This window comes from Triplophysa dalaica, chromosome 14, assembly GCF_015846415.1.
Source record: "Triplophysa dalaica isolate WHDGS20190420 chromosome 14, ASM1584641v1, whole genome shotgun sequence".
NCBI classification, from domain to species: Eukaryota; Metazoa; Chordata; class Actinopteri; order Cypriniformes; family Nemacheilidae; genus Triplophysa; species Triplophysa dalaica.
Window position 1 is genome coordinate 6,983,780 of NC_079555.1, and position 20,313 is coordinate 7,004,092.

General features: G+C 39.5%; 1 protein-coding gene across 1 annotated transcript; it reads left to right on the forward strand.

Annotated features, from left to right (window-relative positions):
* The first annotated feature begins 91 nt into the window (after positions 1-91).
* Positions 92-19,100, forward strand: nup93 (nucleoporin 93). The gene is made up of 22 exons (XM_056766546.1): positions 92-231; positions 1,257-1,453; positions 1,795-1,912; positions 8,166-8,228; positions 10,268-10,396; positions 12,173-12,247; positions 13,224-13,316; positions 13,421-13,560; positions 13,879-14,011; positions 14,166-14,323; positions 14,524-14,689; positions 15,029-15,122; positions 16,343-16,534; positions 16,649-16,775; positions 17,373-17,445; positions 17,531-17,575; positions 17,761-17,877; positions 17,978-18,096; positions 18,191-18,308; positions 18,397-18,480; positions 18,594-18,722; positions 18,873-19,100. Exons 2-22 carry the CDS (start codon positions 1,275-1,277, stop codon positions 18,981-18,983), a joined length of 2,463 nt encoding a protein of 820 aa, XP_056622524.1. The 5' UTR covers positions 92-231; positions 1,257-1,274; the 3' UTR covers positions 18,984-19,100.
* The last annotated feature ends 1,213 nt before the right edge of the window (positions 19,101-20,313 follow it).

Here is a 20,313-nt window from a genome sequence, read left to right on the forward strand (position 1 = left end):
CTTTAAAGTACTCGAGTGTTGTGACTGAGCCCAGGTTATTAGCAGTGCTCATGTTATGCACAGACGTCTGAATAAAGTTCGACAGACTCGCAGGGGCTTCTGGGAAACCTTTTTGAGCCAATGAGCGCTCGCGCTGTATGGAACCCGGGATTTCACGAGGTGGATGTGTTTAGCACAGAAGCAATACTTGAGATTGTCTTTTAAGTGCTTAAAGGATTTACATTGAAGGAGGTAGGTCGTAAACTTTTCGTTGACTAATAACTAGTTACAAGCTTGTTGGTTGTGGTAGCATTTGACGGGAGTTCGTTTGGAACGCGTTGCTGACAGCACCTCATGTGATGTTAGCTTACTAGCGAGTACCATTCATTTTATTATGCTATTTTAATAGTTAAGTTGCTTGTTTTTTTTTTACTGTAAGCTGAAATGTGATGTTGAATATTGCACCGTTGTTTAAAATGAGCCTTCATAATTAAACTTTCGATTCGATAATATCAGTTTTTTGTTCATTGGCAGTTTTCATGTCACAAGTCTCAGACATTACAAATTTGTCATGGCAACTGTACTTGTCACCATATAATAAAATAAGTAACGTTATGTAATAAAGTAACTACTCTCCACAAAGTACCTGTTATAGCATTGTAAGAAGGTTTTAGAAAAATGTTGTTTTAGTTTCGTTTTTTTCTTTGTTTTGATGACAGAAGGGGCTAATACCAGTTGACACTTTAAGCCATTTTTTCATGATATAAAATATGTCATATAACAATTTGCCTGTGTATTCTATTATTTTATAGCATTTCATACGATGTATACCTTTTCAAAGCAGCGTTGCAGTAATGTTTAGACCCTAGTTAATAGAAAGCAAAACAGCTTTATAATATGGTTACGAATGGAAGAGAAATACCTTGAGAGGAACTAGACTCAACTGGTTGCGCCCATTCTTCTGGCAATACATTTATGTCAATGATATATTGCTTTCGTATGTAAGACACACTTTATGTATAGTAAATAATGTGTGGTTATCTTCATCTCATAACCTCAGGACAATATTTGTCTCATAAATTTACTGCGGGGATGTGGTCTTTTAGAAAATATAACCTCCAAAAGGTTTGTTGGAGTAGCAAACAATAACTGTAGTATGTAACTAGTATAGTTACTGGAAATTAAGATGACTATTTGTATTTTTATAAGAGAAGGATATATTTTGCAATATTAATGATATGCATAACTTTAAAGTAGTACTATTCTTGTGGCTTCAGGTAGAACGGGGGCTGAAGATGGATACTGAGGGCTTTGGAGAGCTCCTGCAGCAGGCAGAACAACTTGCTGCAGAAACTGAAGCCGTTTCCGAGTTGCCTCATGTTGAGCGAAACCTGCAGGAAATCCAGCAAGCAGGAGAGCGTTTACGTTCCCGCACTCTCACCAGAACCTCCCAAGACACAGCTGACGTAAAAGCGTAAGTTTTCATTGTGTTAAGTTATCTGTATTTTTATGTTTATATAACATGGATGTATTATAGATAACATTATTTGATTATTAGTAGTGTTTTTTTGTCCAATGAGTTGCATTCACAATACAAGTTTAATGAGGCATTGAGACATCACTGTGACTCTTAAGGGCAGATCCACCACCACCATGATGCATTGTCAACCAGATACTGGCGCAGAATTTTATATCATGTTGTGTTAACAAGTTATCAATAATCCTGGATATTGATGACAATTCGGGTATATCATGGTGCTGTTCATGTTTGAGTCATGGTACTATTTAGAGCTACTCTGTACTTTTTAATTTCAGCTCCATCCTCTTGGGCTCTCGGGGACTTGACATCTTCCATATCTCCCAACGTCTTGAGAGCCTCAGTGCAGCCACTACATTTGAACCTCTTGAGCCAGTTAAGGACACTGATATTCAGGTTAGTACAGCTTCATTAGTGTGGGAGCTGATATTTCTGTCGCTCTTTAATTGGGTCCACCTCCCTCTTTCATACCTCATATTGTATACCTCTCTATTGCATCCATTGAGATACAGCATCAGCAGCTGCTTGAACAATAATATCTGCTTATATTAAAGTTCTCTTGTCATCATTCTGGGTGTATTTTGGACAAGCTGTGGCTTACTTTTCATGTTGTGTGTTCGGCATAGTTTAGCAAGGATTATTCTGGTGGGGAAAATCTATTGAAAAATAGATTAATCTAAAAGGAATGGAAAGAAGCCATGTCATTAATAATGTTCAGAATTTTGGTTTTGAGACTTTGCCTGAAACTTATGGTTATAAAGTACAATAAGTTCTTTCCTTTTGAGGTGTTTTGAAGGCATCATTTGTGTTTAGAATTGATTGATTTCTATTATAAAACGGTCAGTTCTGGTCCTTGATTCTGATTGGCTGAGCGTAGTTCTAAGCCGCTATAAAATACCCTGATATATAACAGCTGACCGCACCACATAGCCTAAATATCATTTTATTTACTTTATTTTATGAAACCTTGCTAAGCATATGGAGTAAAGCTTATTGCTTTATTTGAGAGCTTTACTCCTTTGTTCTTTAAGTTTTATGTTTCATAGCTCAGATACATATAGAAGAACGTAATTAAAATAAGGATCCAGGTTCAATATATATGTTTTCTAGTTTAATATAGATTCTTTTCTTTCTTATGAGCACCTGTCGATAAAATGTCAGTGTATTTTGTAGTATTTATTGTAAGTCATAAAAATAAATAAATAAATAAATAAATATCCTTTTGTCTTTGTAACAGTTCATCTGTTCAATACACGATAATACATTACTTGCATACTTTATTGCTTTTTGAGAAAAGATGTTAGAGAAAACCTCAACTAATCCATGATTACATTTTAATGTTTATTTTAACCAAATAATATTGAGAGAGTACCATTTTTGTGAATATAATAATTAACATTGAATTGGATGCTACTCTTAGTCTTATTTCTGCAATTGTCATAGCTTTGTGTTGTGTACCATACCCGTTTGCTATTTGTTGAATTGGGCAAAAGCCATCGTGGAGGCTGGCTCCTAAAGTCACAGCCTTTTGGAAATTATATAATGCATATTGTGGGTTGGATTATAATTGACATATCAATTTGCCAAGCCGTGAGTTTGCTGTAGCAATAAGTGTGTGGTTATTGAACTTCGCTCTGAATGAATCTCTAAGACAAAGTCAGGCCTGTTGGACAAGAGACTTGACGTGGCAAAACATGAGCCATACAAATAATCGCATGATTCATCTGCCTTTTCTGTTTCCTAGCATGCCTATTTACTGCCAAACAATGCAATAATATTGTCAACAGCATTACTCTTCAGTCTAGTGATATTACTAAAAGCTGCCACAGTAAATTTAGAGAAATATATAGGAAACATTTTTGGAAATTGGCTGTTTTGTTGATGTCACACGGGGGTAGTTACGCCACCCAGTGGTTGTTCATGACACAAATACATTGTTGAATAAATATATTAAATTGGCATTCACAGAGCATTAAAAGGTGAATAAACACAACACAGGAGGTTATAAAAGGGTGATGTGTTTGATGACAGCGTTGTAATGCCACATGTATAGGGAATTATGAACTCATCATGGCCAGGAATCACTGATGAAAGCTGGAAACCCTTAGACTCAATGAAATCAAAATTGAAGTGTTGTAGCTTATAGGCAATTTATACGTTCTAATGAAAGTTAACTTGCATTCATTTTAAATTTAAGTATAGAATTTAACGACTGGACCAAAATTCTTGCAATCTTTTCTTGCAAGCATTCACGAATTACCATCTGACAATACAATAACAATTAGAAAATTGTGGTTCATGCTTTGTTGTAAATGACATGCTATTGGCTACTATTTTTGTTGGTTTGGTTTTTGTATGTTGTCTACACTGGTGGTTCTCAATTGTTTGCCTGTTTTGATTGAGTTACAGACCGTTAGATAAAAAACAAACTTATAAACAAACCATACTTAAAGATCATAAATATAGATAGAAGCCTAGATCTCATATTGTAGATTAACATTTATTAAAGATGAGGAAAAGCTTTCCATATCACTATTTTAAACTCCTAAAATGTAATCATCATATTCTATGGTAAACAAAATACTTGTCTACTGACTGTCTTAAAATTATTCAGATATTTATTTTCCCATTTGCAAAATGTCTAGGAGACATGGCTATTCCTGTAGGATGTCAGCTAGCCTGTCGGGGAAGATCAATAAAATCAGCTTCATTTACCAAATATCTCACAACCACACCCATCTGAAGCTTGTGTGAGTGATGTCCTGTTAAATTGCTTCATGTTGACTCATAGAATCATGTAGTGATCCACTGGCTTTTTGTTTCCCGAAGATTCCAAGCAACCCACCCCCAACCATCTATTCCACTGCTCATCTCCTTTCTTGCACTCTTACTGTCTGTCTCTCGCTCACAGTTTTTTTGTCAGATATATTGTCAGATATATTTTTTTGCGGTGGGCCTGCCAGAGTACGGGTCTTACTGTAAGTGCACTTACTGCCTGGCACTTTCCTCACCTCCCTCCCTTCCTGTGTATGTGTCGGCTGATGATCTCGGTAGCGTTTTCTGTACAACTTAGACTCTGGGGTTTAAGAGGTTTAAAATCGTAATTTTACTGTTTAACTTGTGGATCTGCTCTTTTATTTATTATCATCTTTATTTTCATAATGTATGGCATCTTTCTGTGTACGTCTCCCTCAGATCGCTCTGAAAAATGCACCGTTACAATTGCGCGTTCCTCCAGATGTGTGTGTAGATTGTACATTTGATACATTGCGCTCGCTCCATAAGGCTGTCGAGCTTCGTGCCTGAAGACAAAGGAAATACACACTGCTGATGAGGCGTAGTCTCTCCTCTCGCTTTATGCATTTGTGTGTGTGGGCAACCGCGCAGCCTTCTGCAGTTTAAATCCCACATATATGAATACTTCTCTGATCATAACTGTTTTTATCTGACATACTGTATATTTTATGTCATTCTAAAGGGATGGAGAGAATGGAAGAGATGCCTTTAAGGGTTCGACTAATCGCAATTTTTCATCAAATAGCTAAAATAGAGATATATTTTTCTTTAACTTATGCTTACTTTCATCCGCATTTCATCTCTCTGTTGCTCTCTTTCGATCACACTTCTTTCTCAGCAGTGTTTCGTCCAAGCATACACGTTGATAAATGCAAGATAAGTGTAATGGATCTACATGTTGGATTCTGCTCTATGGTCAGTGGACTCCCTCATTAACTAAACATGACTTTTAAGAGGATTATTAGCCCAGTTTCTGGACAGGATGTCGAAAGCCATCAGGAGAGTGGGGGGGAAATCCATTACCATAATTGCATTGCGCTAGCGGAGGAGGAAAAAGGAAGGATGCGGAGATGTTTAAAAAAAGGAAGAAATGAGTGTGAGTGAAAGAGGAGGCTGGCAGGGATGCTGGAGGAGAGAAACGGGAGGAGGGGTGGACGGCTGATGGGGAACGGCACATGGCTAAGGGTGAATAATGAGTTCTCCTCGAATTCCCCCCACGTCTGCGGACGGACTTGGTACGCTCCGCCTCCGACAATAAAGCAGCCCACAGTAACCCTGCTTGTGGCTCATATGTAGGTTCAGACCACTGGGCCACCGTGGGGTAAAGAGTGCATGTGGAAGACAGTGTGTAGGCCCTCTGGTAAGGGAGGTCAGAAAACGCCCCAGAAATGCACTGGCTCGCCGGTCCAGAGGAAGATGACAGGGGGCAGGCGCACTCCTCCAAGCTACTTTCACCTTCCTGCAGGTTAAGCCACATCATAAGTGAGTATCACCTACACACACGCATTTCAACATGCATTCGACCCGCTCGCACCTCCATGCATGAAATGCACAAACTACGCCTTTGTCAGGCAGTTCGTCCCAGAAGACGAGACTGTCGCCTTTTCCAAAGAGACGATGAAGATGGCGAGGAGGAAGATGATGAGGAACAGGATGAAGGCTCTCACACAGGAAGTGGTGGGGTTAGGGTGGGGTTCCTTCACTCAATTGTTCAGAAGTAAAGGAATAAGGGGCATGTATATGTACATTCTGTATTGTTGCGAGGTGTATTTAATTACAAATCACGTGTATTTAGTTTGTGCATGTATGTCTGTTTTTTTTTACATTTTGTGCGTTTGATGCTAGGCTGTCATTTTTCTTCTATATATTATTTTACTTTAGCATTACATTACATGTAAATGCAATCTGTTCAGTGCTTCGCATTATACCATTAAGAGTCGTTTGGAGATAATTTTCAAAAAGGTGTATGCCTTATAACTATGTACAGTATGAATTCTTGTGTAAGATGATCTTATTGAATATCTTTATATTGCTCGGCATGCTGCAAAATGCACATTATTTCTTTCCAAATCAAATTTTCAGGGTATTGGCTGTCTTGAATATTCCAGAAACCTCCCTTTAATTGTATAAGTTAGAGAAATCCCCTTTCAACCTATGTGATCTGCACTTTGTCTAGCTCCTTTAAATGCATTGAGTTTTTTCTTTAGTCACGCTTTTGTTTCACCAGAGAAGATCTGCATCTATGCGTAGTACAAGTTCATTGGTCCAAAAAACATATCTCTTATGATAACGTAATTGATAAAGCGAAGAAATGGCAAATGTGGTGACATACTTTACGGTGTGTAATAAGCATGATCTCAGTTAAGGCATGAACCAAATCACTCTGTGTAAATGTGTTCCTTTTGTCAGCCGGCAGCTTTCAGAGAGAACGTGGATGCCTTAAGGGGGCGCTGCTCTGTATCTAATGATTGGAGGCACAGTGACAGGGCAAGAAATAGAAGCAAAGACTAGAAATTAGACCTTTCATTTGCAATGTACAAATTGTAGGCAGTTGGTCATGCACAGCTCCTGCGCCTCTGCACCTCAACCCCACCCCTCGCCGCTTGATTCTCCATCTCTGTCACTTCTACTTGCTTATTCAGATGTGTCATTTAGAAGCAACGTTCCTCCAATCAGAATAAATCAATCCTTATTTACAGCTGTCAGTCAGGGTAGATGGGGTGATGGGGGTCTTGTAGATTTGTGGGGGGGCGAAGAAAAAGCGAGAGCAGTCATGGGGGGGGAGGGGTAGGCAGGCTTCAACTTGGTAGAGGAGGGCGTGAAAAGTGATCGGTGGATGTAAAATGTAACAATTTTCAAGAATGAAGTTGTGGAGTAGCAACGCAATGTTAAGAAGATTTTTCAGGGCGAGGAATGTGGCAATCTGGTTTGATTTGAACAAAGATATGGTATTTGATACAGAGTATTAATCAATATGTGATTAATGCTTTTTTTAATGCTGATCCCTGCTCGTAAGATGTTATATTTCATGGGTCGTGGTTTCCGGTTCAAAGGTCGCGTTTCTTTAACCCTTCAATAGTTTTCTGTGGTCTGATGATCCTGGAAACCCAAAATCAACCAGCATCTCCTACCTACCCTTCCATCAGATACGTGTACCACTCCCTATCCCTACCCCCACTTAGGATGTGTCGCGTATCATTCCAGTGACTTCGTTCTGCACTGTTTAATCAAAATAAATGCGGGTGTGTCCTCTACCAATATGTACATCAAGTGTATTAGCGTATCTATTCGTTGCATAGAATTCTGTCAGATATTTCCAAACCTATCCTGTGTGAGGCTACTGATGTGTGCATTTTCCATCTGTGATGAAACGAAAATGACATTGTAGGCAGGAAAGAGCCAGTGCATTGACAGACACCGAGAACGATGGTTTATAATGAGTTAACTGCATCTGTTCGTGATTTGAAGTAACATTTTACCCAGTTGGGTAACTGGGTGTATTAGTGTAAAATAAGGGTTGTCCGAAAGTCTTTGGGTGAATTTGGAGATCCCTCCATGAACTTTTGGTGGTACATGGGTGTCTGAAATACGCAGTACTTTCAGATCACTCTAGAACGTCGCATTCCAAGTCTAGAGCCGCCATTTTGGGCGATCGGTCTTGCAGGGTCGATTCTAAGCTCGTTTTAGCTGTGATTTTGATAATGATGGCAATTCTCCATCTCTGGCCTGTGGCGCTTTCGTCTTGGAGGAAGTAAGAAGGGGGGAGAGAGAGGGAGGGCGTATGCTCTGAATGCAGAAAAGGGGAAAGTAGGTTGCAGCGCGTTTAACCTCCATGACATGTCTCTCGTTGCAGGGCTTTCTGAAGAACGAGAGAGACAATGCACTGTTATCAGCCATCGAGGAGTCACGCCGCAGGGTAAGTGTCTTCCCTCACCTCTCTTTATCCATTTAGATCCATTCATTCATGTATCATTTCATCTGTCAGACCATCTCCTGTCCTGATGCACTTCTCCACACACCATCCCATCCAGAAATGTGTTTTTAACAGCGTAACGTAACTACAGCGCACTGCGTCCTAAATTGCGCAGTCTATTCCATTCTACACAGTTCATCTGATGGTTCCTGTAATCCATCTCTTTCCTCATAACAGACAGGTCAAGGGTTATTGCAGGTTGTGGCTCTCTGTAGTTTCAGATCAGTGTCCTCATTCCCCCTTATTGCCTCTTCAGTTGTCAGAGAGGTAAAAACAGGCCCTTCACCTGTTATTATTCCTCTCTCTCTTGGCAGCAGAGAGACACCCTCTGCCAGATCAGTATCCCCTCTTTTCGCTTAGTCCACTCATCAAACCTCTCATGTAGGAAGACTGGCTGAGTTCAGATGATAATTTCCTCACAGAAGTGTTACCCTCACGATGCAGATGGCCCCTGCGTGATAAAATGTGTTTGGTGAAGTTCATTTGTCAAGTTTCTTTCTCTCTCTCTCTCTCTCTCTCTCTCTCTCCTCAATTTAAACTATATTAAAATATACCATACCTACATACAAATAACCAACATGCATGTTTCATATTTCTTTACTAAAACTTACACTATACATCCCTTTGGTAAAGTTATTTAATCTGTATTAATTAAATTAACGTAAAATAATTCAGTTACTGTAAACCATTGTGACCACGAGTGAGAACAACATAACAATGGATTGACCGAGGGGGAAGTTCCCGGGACAGGGATTGGTTAAAAACAGGGCTAGGCATTATTGGTGTAGTCCACCCCACCGAAAAATTCTGTCAAAAATTACTCATCCACAAGTTGTTTCAAACCTGTATACATTTCTTTTTTCTGTTGAACACAACGAAAGATTATTGTTAGAACTTTCTTATTAATGTTAGCAACTGAGATTTCTAGTGCATCATTGACTACCATAGTAGGAACAATTATATATTTGTTTCTTTTCGCTGTAAAACACAAAAGATATATTTAGATGAACGTAGGAAAACACAATTCTGGGGCAACTTTGACTACCATTATATATCACCCCAGAATTATCAGTTTCTAACATTCTTCTAAATATATTTCTTTGTGTTGAACAGAAAAAAATAAATGTATACAGGTTTGCAACAACTGGAGGGTGAGTAAATGATGACAGAATTTCCATTTTGGACTGGAGTCTAACATTAAACATTACTGTATGCATCTTGAGACAAAACGTTGCACTGATATATTTTAAGATGTCATTGCAAGTTGTTTTCGATCCATACACCACTAACATTTCAGTTAGTCTGGGACCAGTCTAAAGCCATGTCTGGGAAACCGCCCCTAAAAGTTTTTTTACAAAGTACAGGTGGTTCCTTTGAAAAACCTGTACAGAATGAGACAATCTTTCCTTCAGTACATAAGACCAAAGTACTCCAAATCCCCCCCCCCCCCCAAAAACATGTGCTGATATCATCTCATTCTCCTCCATTACGTGCCAATCCAGAATCATCTCTTCCTCTAGAGTTCAGAAGCCTTTTTAATTAGAAATCTCTCAATTATCACACGTCGACCGTCGGGACCGTGTAAAATAGACAAAATGATTCAATCAGGGTACGGGCTAAATCGGTAGTAGGCGTGAAGGCAGACCCAAATAGCGGCACAGTTTCATTAGAAGGGCCTCCATGCAACCAGGCTTTAGCGGGCCAGACCCAGTTTGCGTTTTTTCTTGTTCCTTGTCCCTCGGAGAGACAGTTGAGGTGGGTTAGGGGGATGGGTGAAGATCGTTGTGCCTGTTAGGGCTTATTCCATATCCAGTTTGCTGCCACTAGCTATTTTTAATGCGTCACATGTTGGGTAACCTATATATTCACAGAGGGTTTTTTTAGTTTCTTGTTTTTTACCTATGGTCAATATCATTTATTTTTCTTTGTGTGATTCAGACCCCTTACCTCCATGTTATTCACGCTGTCGCTCTGTCTCACAGACGTTTCTGTTGGCGGAGGAGTACCACAGAGACTCCATGTTGGTGCAGTGGGAGCAGGTGAAGCAGAGAGTCTTGCACACCCTGCTGGGAGCTGGAGAAGATGCACTGGACTTCAGCCAGGAAGTGGAGGTCTGAGGAACAAACCCGACACGCTGAAAACAATACAGAACACACATGTGATAGTATGGAAGAACACACGTAGCTTATTTTACAAGTCGTTGCGATGGATCACAAGCTTTCCCATTTAACATATGGAGCTTGTGTTCAGATCTGTTGGCTCGATACACGAAGCCTGTGGCTACGTGGGCCCTGGATCTCGGCGTGTGTAAAATCTTATCTGCCGTGCGCTTTACATACAGACAAGCTTTTAGTTCTTTTCAGACAAGAACGTATAGACCTGATAATGTTAAATCATCATAGAAGATAACGGTTTTTACAAATTAATCGTAAAATTGCAAGTGTGTTATCTTAGCACCACCAGCCTCACATGATTGAATTGCAAAAATATTGATTATTTTAAAAACGTTTCAAACGGTTAAAGCTCACTAGGTGTAGCTGTGTAAGCATGTGTTTGGAATGAGTTTACATTATAAAATATGAAAATATGGTATATTTAAATCAAAACTTTGCTTTAATGAAAAAATATACTTTGACATGTCCAGTGGCTGCTCAATGTTCATATGTTAATGGTGTTCATGCAAAAATAACATTCTGGTGTGCCAGAAATATAACATGACATAGCAGTTTTTTTCCCCTTCAAATTAATTTTTTTCTGGCAGTTTTTATCGTATTTCCAAAATTTTTGCAAATAGACATTATATATATGAAAAATCTGTCAAAAAAATGCATTTGTCTTATGGTGTGACAGCAAAAATTCAGAAAAAAGTAACAATGAAGATAAATCTCTCTTATGCTCTTTTATATTATAAATGTGAATAATATAAAAGTTTGTTTTCTGCATTTGTACTATGTCACACCATTAGGACTCATGTATGGTATTCGTCAAGTCCCGATTTTTCTTTGTTGTCAACATTTCGTTAGTTAGACGAGAAAGATGCATAAAGAAACCATCAAACATTGAGGATGACAAGCTCTCGTGCTGAATAATATATACAAAAAACATGCATGTTTTATTTTTTGCGTCCTCAAGTAAAACAATATTCTGTCTACACTATACACTGTCAGTCTTTTACAAAAGACGAAATCTCATAACATACGTCTTTTAAAGTCTGCCTTTTGTTGTTCTACAAAGGATACAAGTGTTTTGCTTGTGTATATTTGGGCATTCATGTTTGTATGCTCTAGGAGATTTTTGACTGCTGTCCTGCTTCTTTAATTATTAAACAGCAGTTAAATTTTCCATGTGTGACCTGCTGTTCACTTCCTATGCCAGGAGCTCGCTCTCCCCTGCACCACCAGCCTCCACCAGTCGTCACTCCCCATCACATAGTCACGCAAACCCCAATGGTTTCTTACACTGCTGTTCACAGAATTTGACTGCCCAAGCGTGAGTGTGTATCTGAGAGCGGGTGTTGCGTATGCGTGTGCGTTTAAGATCTCCCTAATTCGATTCAAGAATCGCATGCTTTATGAATTTCAAATCTTCCTTTGATGAAACATTTTTCTTAAATAAAAAAGGATAAAATCTTGGTCATATATAGGATGTGAGTTTTGCGTGTGCGTATACTGTGCTCTCAAGCGTTAGTTATGTTCTTCACAATAGCTTCACGCTACATTGGTCGGTGCATTTAGATTTAACCCAACTCTCTGAGATAAACTGAGGCTTGTGCACTTGTCAAGCCCACACTTAAAAGACACACACGTACTCCTACACGTCAATACTCTTGTGCTGTGTAGACGTTGTTTGTGCTGAAACTAAACTGTTGATGTGTGTTCACCCCACAGCCGAGTTTCGTGAGTGAGGTGGGCGTTCCTGGACGCAGTGCACTTGACAGTGTGGAAGTTGCCTATAGCAGACAGGTTTGTAAAAAACAGCACAAATTACAGAGTGATCGTTGTATTATATTAATCTCTTCTCTTAGAGATCTGTAGTTGTTTTGAGATATTTCTAAGATTAATTGTGTCATTTCTCTTTGAAAATATAGCTCATTTCAATTTTTTTTTACAATTTTGTCGCAGACATCAATATAGAAATTTTGGCTAATGACTATTATTTTACTTTATGGCTGCTAACTTATGTGCTGCAAAAAGTTTGTATGTGCTAACATGTAAGTGCATTACCTAGCACGACGTTACTATGCATTTATTCATTTTTTTTTCAAAGATTTCAACCTTATTATAAAGTGTTACCTAAATAATTTTAGCAATATATATTATACTATGTTTTATCACAAAAGAAGATAGCTTTTCAGTCATACTACTGAAATTGAAAAAATAAATGGTATAAGTGGTTTGAAATTGAATAAGCCTAATATTGGCTGACAAATACAGATACAGTATATATACTATATTATAGATTTAGACCAATACAGATCACCAGTGCATCCAGTTTTTTCTTGTATATAATACATGTATGTATACCACACACTCTAGCTCACTCCTGCCTGACATGAGAATAAATGGGTCATGTTTTGTGAGCCAAGCTCAATTGATTCAGGAGATTGATTAGCTGGAGCGAAACATGATGGGTTAGCTCCCAATCTACCCACAAAGGGGAGGGCTGTCTCTCACTGTCTCCTCTTTTGTTCTCCTTTTTTGTCTGATCTCTCAATTGCCCTTGCGTTTTCCATTTCAAAATGTGTCGCCACATTGCCTGCGGAGTCATCTTCCTGGTCTTTGCGCTTTTTTTCGAAGACCTTCTAAATGTTTTTATTGTCTTTGTTTTGTTCTTCATCATCCATCACTTCACCTCCAGATCATAGCCCTCCATCCAACTCTCCAGACCTCAGACCTACATGCCATTCAGCCTTTCTCAGTGTTTTTCTTCTTCCTTTAGATCTACATCTTCAATGAGAAGATCGTAAATGAACATCTTCAGCCCAATCTGGGAGATTTCTGTGCCTCGGTTGCCGAAGACCTCGATGATAAGGTATCTTATCTGCCTCTGTCTGACATCCAGTGTTTTTGTTTTAGACTCTGTTGTACAAAGGTGGTAATCATGATTTTCATAACGGTATTTGTACGTGTTTGTAGAATGTGGCGGACTTGTGGCTCATGGTCAAGCAAATGACAGATGTTCTGTTGGTGCCGGCAAAGGACACGTTGAAGAGTCGAGTGTCTGTTGACATGCAGATGGCCTTCGTTCGACAGGCCCTGCAGTACCTTGAGAACAGGTGAGACGAAAAGGACAAGATATGGAGATATGTTTGAAGAAAACTATCTGTTTAGTGTTTACTACCCCAACAAGCTTATTTATGTATAAAATAATTTGGTCATTTTAAGCAAATGAAAAATATGTTTTAAATGCAGAATTCCCTGTTGCATCTGGCAATAACGTCATGAAGATACCTTTGAAACATGTTCTGTGTCAGTAGTTGGAAAGGAAGGGGTGGAGTGAGCCATTGGTTGCAAATCGCAAACTGGACCACTAGATGGCGCTAAATTTCATGCACTAAACCTTTAATTGTAATTCTTGTGTCTTTTTTCTACAGCTATAAAAATTACACCATGGTCACTGTATTTGGAAACCTGCACCAGGCTCAGCTGGGAGGAGTGCCTGGCACTTATCAGCTTGTTTGCAGCTTCCTGAACATCAAGCTACCGACCCAACTGCCAGGCATGCAGGTATCAAAGCCACATGGCACGGACAAGATATATTATGAAGTGACCTGCTCTGAATATGGTTCAGCAGAGGGCCAAACATTTTTTTAGACTTCAAGTGAAAAGTGGGTACACACTATGTTACCTGAATTCAAATGTTTGTGCATATGTGCAACAGGACGGCGAAATAGAGGGACATCCCGTGTGGGCTCTGATTTATTTCTGCCTGCGTTGTGGAGACCTGTCGGCCGCCATGCAGGTGGTGAACAGGGCCCAGCATCAACTCGGCGATTTTAAAATGTGGTTCCAGGAGTACATGAACAGCCCCGACCGGCGGTGAGAATGCAAATACACACGGCAAAAACTAGATCACATCCTATGAGGACGATTACTTTCTCTGTCTTCTGTGCACTTGACCTAGCTTGATCTTTCTTACTCTGCCACACATAAGTTTGTTCTTTAAATCTAAATCTACGTGCTTAATAGCTCAGACGGGTGTGATTTTTTATGTAGTGATATGGTGTTGTTGTACTCAGTCTTTCTCCAGCCACAGAGAATAAACTACGGCTTCATTACCGGCGTGGGCTGAGGAACAGTGCAGATCCGTACAAGCGTGCTGTCTACTGCCTCATCGGTAAATGCGACATCGCTGACAACCACGGAGAGGTGGCGGATAAAACAGAAGATTACCTTTGGCTCAAGGTGAGAGAAGAACCACTATGCAAACACACAAATGCAAGTTACGTACACAGAAAAGTGTGTTCGATCAAGGTCAGCCAACGCAATAATAGTCAAAAAGTAATTTGTTCAGGCAACCCACCGATTTTATTAAATATGAATAATTGATTTTATTGTGCGTCATTTATACACAAAACACCACAGCCTTTCAGTCACTTTTGATTCCTCTTAGATGTGCTGACGTTCTTACAGTTTATTTGTGTGTTTGACCAACGCCTGAGCTGTTCAGAATAGTTAATCTGAATGGATCTAGCATTCACGCAGCTGCTCATCGTTTTGAGCCGTGTCTTGTGTCTCTTCCAGCTGAATCAAGTGTATTTTGATGAAGATGGCAGCAGTTCACCTCAGGATAGAATGACTCTGGCCCAACTGCAGAAACAACTATTGGAGGACTATGGTGAGATGCACAAGACATTTTTATGTACAATAAAACATATTGAAGTTTTAGTAGCTGAATTGCTCAAATTGCATAGGTTTTTTCTCAATTTTTATTTCAAAAAAATGTTTTTGTTTTCATTTACGCAAAAATATTTTAAAATGGCTTAGAGCAGATTTTTTTATTGACACAAGAGCATTCTATGTTAAAGGAACAGTTCACCCAAAATATAAATTCTGTCATTATTTATTCACCGTCAAACCTGTATATCACTCTTTCTTTTTTGGACCACAAATGAAGATATTTTGTTTCCATACAATAGATGTCGGCGAAGGCAATGGTTACTCTTCCAAATATCTTCTTTTGTGGAAAAATAATATCTCATAGTTTTGGAATGACATGACAGTGAAAAAAATAAATGACTAGATTTTCCTTTATAGGTAAACTATCCCTTTAATCTGATAAACTGGCATAGTCATTTACTTATAATTAACTAGTAACCGACGCTAGTGAATAATACTAGTTACAAAATTCCTCAACGTTTGTTGCTGTGCGTGTAAAGTAATTTCTAAATGAGTCATACTTGGGTCAATTCATTTTACGGAGCCAATCAATTATCCCGTTTATCTGCTGATTTACTTCAGTCCTACAGGAAGAGAATTAAATGGTGTCTGAAAGAGCAGGAAGTTTGTCAGTATGCAAAACCCAGCCATTCAGTCTCTGCCAGTGTGCCTGGCCCAGATAAAAGTGCATGTCATTGTGCTGTTTTCTCAAGGCTTAAACTTCTCCTCGCCCGATTTTGAAAAGGCATCCGCTTATTTTTTTCCACCTGCCTGATGAGTAAGTCTTATCTCGCCCGCACTCCTGCAGTACACCACATTAAAGACTCCTTCTGTCTCGCTGATAAGACTCCTTCACTCCCAGCTGCGCTGCCATTACGCTCATTGCAAAGTCGCAGCGGGTCTTTTCAGCGTCAGTTTTAACGGCCGTTTAAATGAGAGGGGATTATTTCATCTCATGCAAATGGGAATGAAACAGACTATTTAAGCACTTCACAGCTGAGGAAGATTTATGTGGAACCCATTCCTCGCTTAAAGAAGCATTCACATTCCTTAAGTTGCAAATCCCTCCCATTTGGGTGTTGTACATATGTGATTTATATTATTCTACAAGTTATTAAAGCCAAAGACCTTATGAATGTTTTTGCACACCGTTTAGAACACTGTTTTTATTGTTTTCAGGGGAATCTCATTTCTCGGCAAGCCACCAGCCCTTCCTGTACTTCCAGGTACTTTTCTTGACAGCGCAGTTCGAAGCGGCCATAGCGTTCCTCTTTCGGGTGGAACGTCTGCGCAGCCATGCCGTCCATGTGGCTTTGGTGCTGTACGAACTTAAACTCCTTCTTAAATCCTCGGGCCAGAGCGCACAGCTTTGTAAGTTACAATGGTCAATTTCTGAACATTTGGGAAGAGTTCAGTTTTCACTCCAGTCGATTGGATTCATTCATAAATGATCTTATAAAAATGACTGTGATTTGTTGCTCTCAGTGAGTCAGGAGGCTGCAGATCCACCAATGGTGCGACGGCTCAACTTCATTCGACTCCTGATGCTCTACACGCGCAAGTTTGAGTCCACCGACCCACGGGAGGCTCTTCAGTATTTCTACTTCCTCCGGTATGCTGGTCCTTACATCATTGTAGGCTCAAATTGGATAACAAACTGAAATTTCTTCCCACATCCTCGGGAACAAATGTATAGTACAATGCAATGTAATTCTTTTGGATAAAAGCGTCTGCCAAATGCATAAATGTAAAATGTACATGTAGAAATAGCTGATGTCAAATCAGTCACCTCTATTAGCAGCTTAAGATGCAAGAATGTGTTCTTCAGCTTCTTTTATGATTGGGAGCTGAACCTGAAGTCATTTCAGGTTCTCCTTAAAGTACTAAACAGAAGTCCCTCTCTGAGAAAAGATTAATATGTCATGAATAACTCAGAACCTTCCACGAATGATTCATGAATAATTAAACCAATTTCATGCACGCCGAAAATTTGTTGCTAGCACACCCCATTGTTTTAATAGACCTCACAGCAGTTGTTACAAAAAGGGAACGGTTTATCTTCTCAAAGCACTTTTATCTTCCAGGTTGTGAGCGTATCACAAAGCCAACACATTTGTCCGCAGTCAGTAGTGTTTTCATGCTGCAACTGCCGTCATTACCACAAAGCGCAAATTATTGATCTGCTCTTCTCTTCTCTGATTGGCCACAGGAACGAGAAGGACAGTCAAGGAGAAAACATGTTCATGCGCTGCGTCAGCGAGCTGGTCATCGAGAGTCGCGAGGTAAGAAACTTGAACAAACTTTAGGAAGGAAGAGTGAATTAGTGCATTGTTTCTCATTTCTGTCAATGTTTAACTATCTCATTAGTTTGAAATGCTTCTTGGAAGACTCGAAAAGGATGGATGCAGAAAGGTGGGCATGTTTTCTACACTTATACTTACAATTACACTTACTAGACCTTTTTTCACTGTGCTGTTTTAGCATAAAACGTTGTATTGTCCCCAAGGACACAGTCTTCTTATTCATTCTCAATGCAACACAATTGTGCATTCAAAGTTGTGCTCGCCTATAAATGATGTTTATGTGAATCCCTTCAGCCTGGTGTGATTGATAAGTTTGCCGGAGACACACGAGCCATCATTACTAAGGTGGCCTCAGAGGCTGAGAACAAGGGTTTGTTTGAGGAGGCTGTCAGACTGTACGAGTTAGCCAAGGTAAGCTAAGCCACGTCGTGACATGACATCTTGTTTTTACTCTGGAAGTTAAGAGTAGAGGTTTACCTTATGTCTGAAATCTTGTGTTTTTCTTTGCCAGAACCCTGACAAGGTTTTAGAGCTCATAAACAGATTGTTGAGTCCAGTTATCGCTCAAGTCAGCGAACCCCAGTCTAACAAAGAGCGACTCAAAAACATGGCGGTTGCTATCGCTGAACGGTGAATGTTTTAACCCCTTATTTCATACATCATCATCTGGTGTTCGGCCCTGTCGATTGTTGAATGAAAATCTTTGTTTTTATTGTGAGCACAGTTATCGTGCTAATAGTATATCTGGGGAGAAATCTGTGGACAGCACCTTCTACCTGCTTCTGGACCTGATGACGTTCTTTGATGAGTATCACGCTGGTCACATTGATCGAGCCTATGACGTAAGTCCTCTTTAAGACGCCCTTTTGATGATGGGTCAATACTGCCATGTGTTTAACCATTTCCAACCTATTTGTTTTGCTCTGCCAGGTGATCGAGAGGTTAAAGCTAGTTCCTTTAAATCAGGACAGTGTTGAGGAGCGGGTCATGGCCTTCAGAAACTTAAGTGATGAGGTAAGAGATTTGTCCACAAACACTTTTTTTACTTAACAGATTGAAAACGAATCTAAAAAGATGAGATCTTATTATTGTGACATTCTCTGCATCGTGTCGTCATCTTTCTGCAGGTCAGACATAATTTGTCAGAGGTTCTTCTTGCCACAATGAATATTCTGTTCACACAATACAAGCGTCTGAAAGGGGCAGCAGCAGGCACACCAGGAAGACCACAGCGTACACTAGAGGACAGAGACACTGTAAGAAAAGTTTTTGTAATAATCTCAGCATTGACCATTATTCACTGGATATAAAACATAAATTACGAGGTTCCTGTTAATCCTGATTTATAAAATGCTCCAACCACCTGCAGTTTGTCATGCTGTTGTATTTGTCTGCGTTTTCTGCAGATGCTGCGCAGTCAAGCCCGAGCACTTATCACCTTTGCGGGGATGATTCCTTACCGAATGGCCGGAGACACCAATGCCAGACTGGTTCAGATGGAGGTCTTAATGAACTGAGATGCTTTACCCCACCTTTTCCAGCAGCTCCCCTTTTCATTGTCCTCATTCCATTATTATTTGGTGTCAATTTGTGTTTGTTTTTTTTCATTATGTGAAATAAAAATATTAATTTCAGTTTTGCTTGTTTCCTTGTTTTTTAATTTACCATTTTGTTATTGTCTTGTCCTGCAATTATCTTTGCTTTAGTTGAGTTTATTCAACTTGCATGCATCCTTTGTTTAAAAAATGTAGTCTGGTTTGTAGGTTATTTGTAATTGAATAGATTTATAATATCAATTTTAAGAGCTTATGGGTATTATTTTATGGCATTACAAACAGTGAGATTAGACACGGTAGAGTTGGTGGCTACCAGCAATCTACATTGTACTATATTTGAGGTTTAAATGGTTAGTCATAGACATTTTTTAGTGTGTAATATACATTTTTATTCTTAAAACTGTTTATTTAAATTAATTATTCACAAATCAATTACACCAAAAACGTCATTGGTATTAAAGTGAGGAATCCCTCTTTATTTCCTTGCCTCATGAAACACCAAAAAGTGGCTCTTTCAGCGAGCGTACTGTAAGAGAGAGCAGGATAGTGTTTGTGTGTGATAATGGGGTTCTCTCAGCAGATGGTGGGTTATGAGGAAATGCCTGTAGAGAACACAGATGGACATGTGGGGGCTTCATCAAACCCGGCTGGAGTATCTTTTCCAGCTCCCTCTAAGCTCTGCGTTGCATTTTTAACTGTAATTGCATCTGGAACTGTGGCAGATAAATAATAGTGTACTGCTTTAAATGCTGGGTGCCGGAGTCACTCTGACTCACTGTTTAGAGATGTTTCAACTCCGCAGTCCCTCCTTCGAACTCTTCTGCAAAACCCAATCTGCTTTATGACCTGTGTCCTGATGTTGGAGATGAAGACCAGGAGCGCAGATCAATCTTCACACAGTGTGAGGTGTGCGTGCTGCAGCTGGTGTTGTGAATCAGGCCGATGTCACACGTCCGCGATAACCCGGCTATTTCACAACACCAGGGTGGCACCACACCGCTGCCGACAGAGAGGAGCTCAACCCCAGATAACTCCTATATTGATCAGTTAATCTGTCTCTGTATACGTGTATGTCTATAAACAGTAATGTGAGAAGGTCACTTAAAATGATGGGTAAGGTGTTTTAAAATAAAACCAACAAAGATTAAGCATCTGTTTGTGGAACATATGTGTATATTTCTGTATATAGAGAACATAATCTGATAACTAGTCTATTGGTATAAAGCTGCTGATCTCATTCACTCTTAAAAAATATGTTGGTTTTTTTAATTTCATGGTTGTGTTAAATATG

Excerpts from the sequence above, each read along its gene's own strand:
- nup93 (XM_056766546.1), top strand. The coding sequence starts at position 1,275 with ATGGATACTGAGGGCTTTGGAGAGCTCCTGCAGCAGGCAGAACAACTT. Across the intron at positions 10,397-12,172 it reads ACTTCAGCCAGGAAGTGGAG|CCGAGTTTCGTGAGTGAGGT; the intron begins GTCTGAGGAACA and ends TTCACCCCACAG. Across the intron at positions 14,690-15,028 it reads AAGATTACCTTTGGCTCAAG|CTGAATCAAGTGTATTTTGA; the intron begins GTGAGAGAAGAA and ends TGTCTCTTCCAG.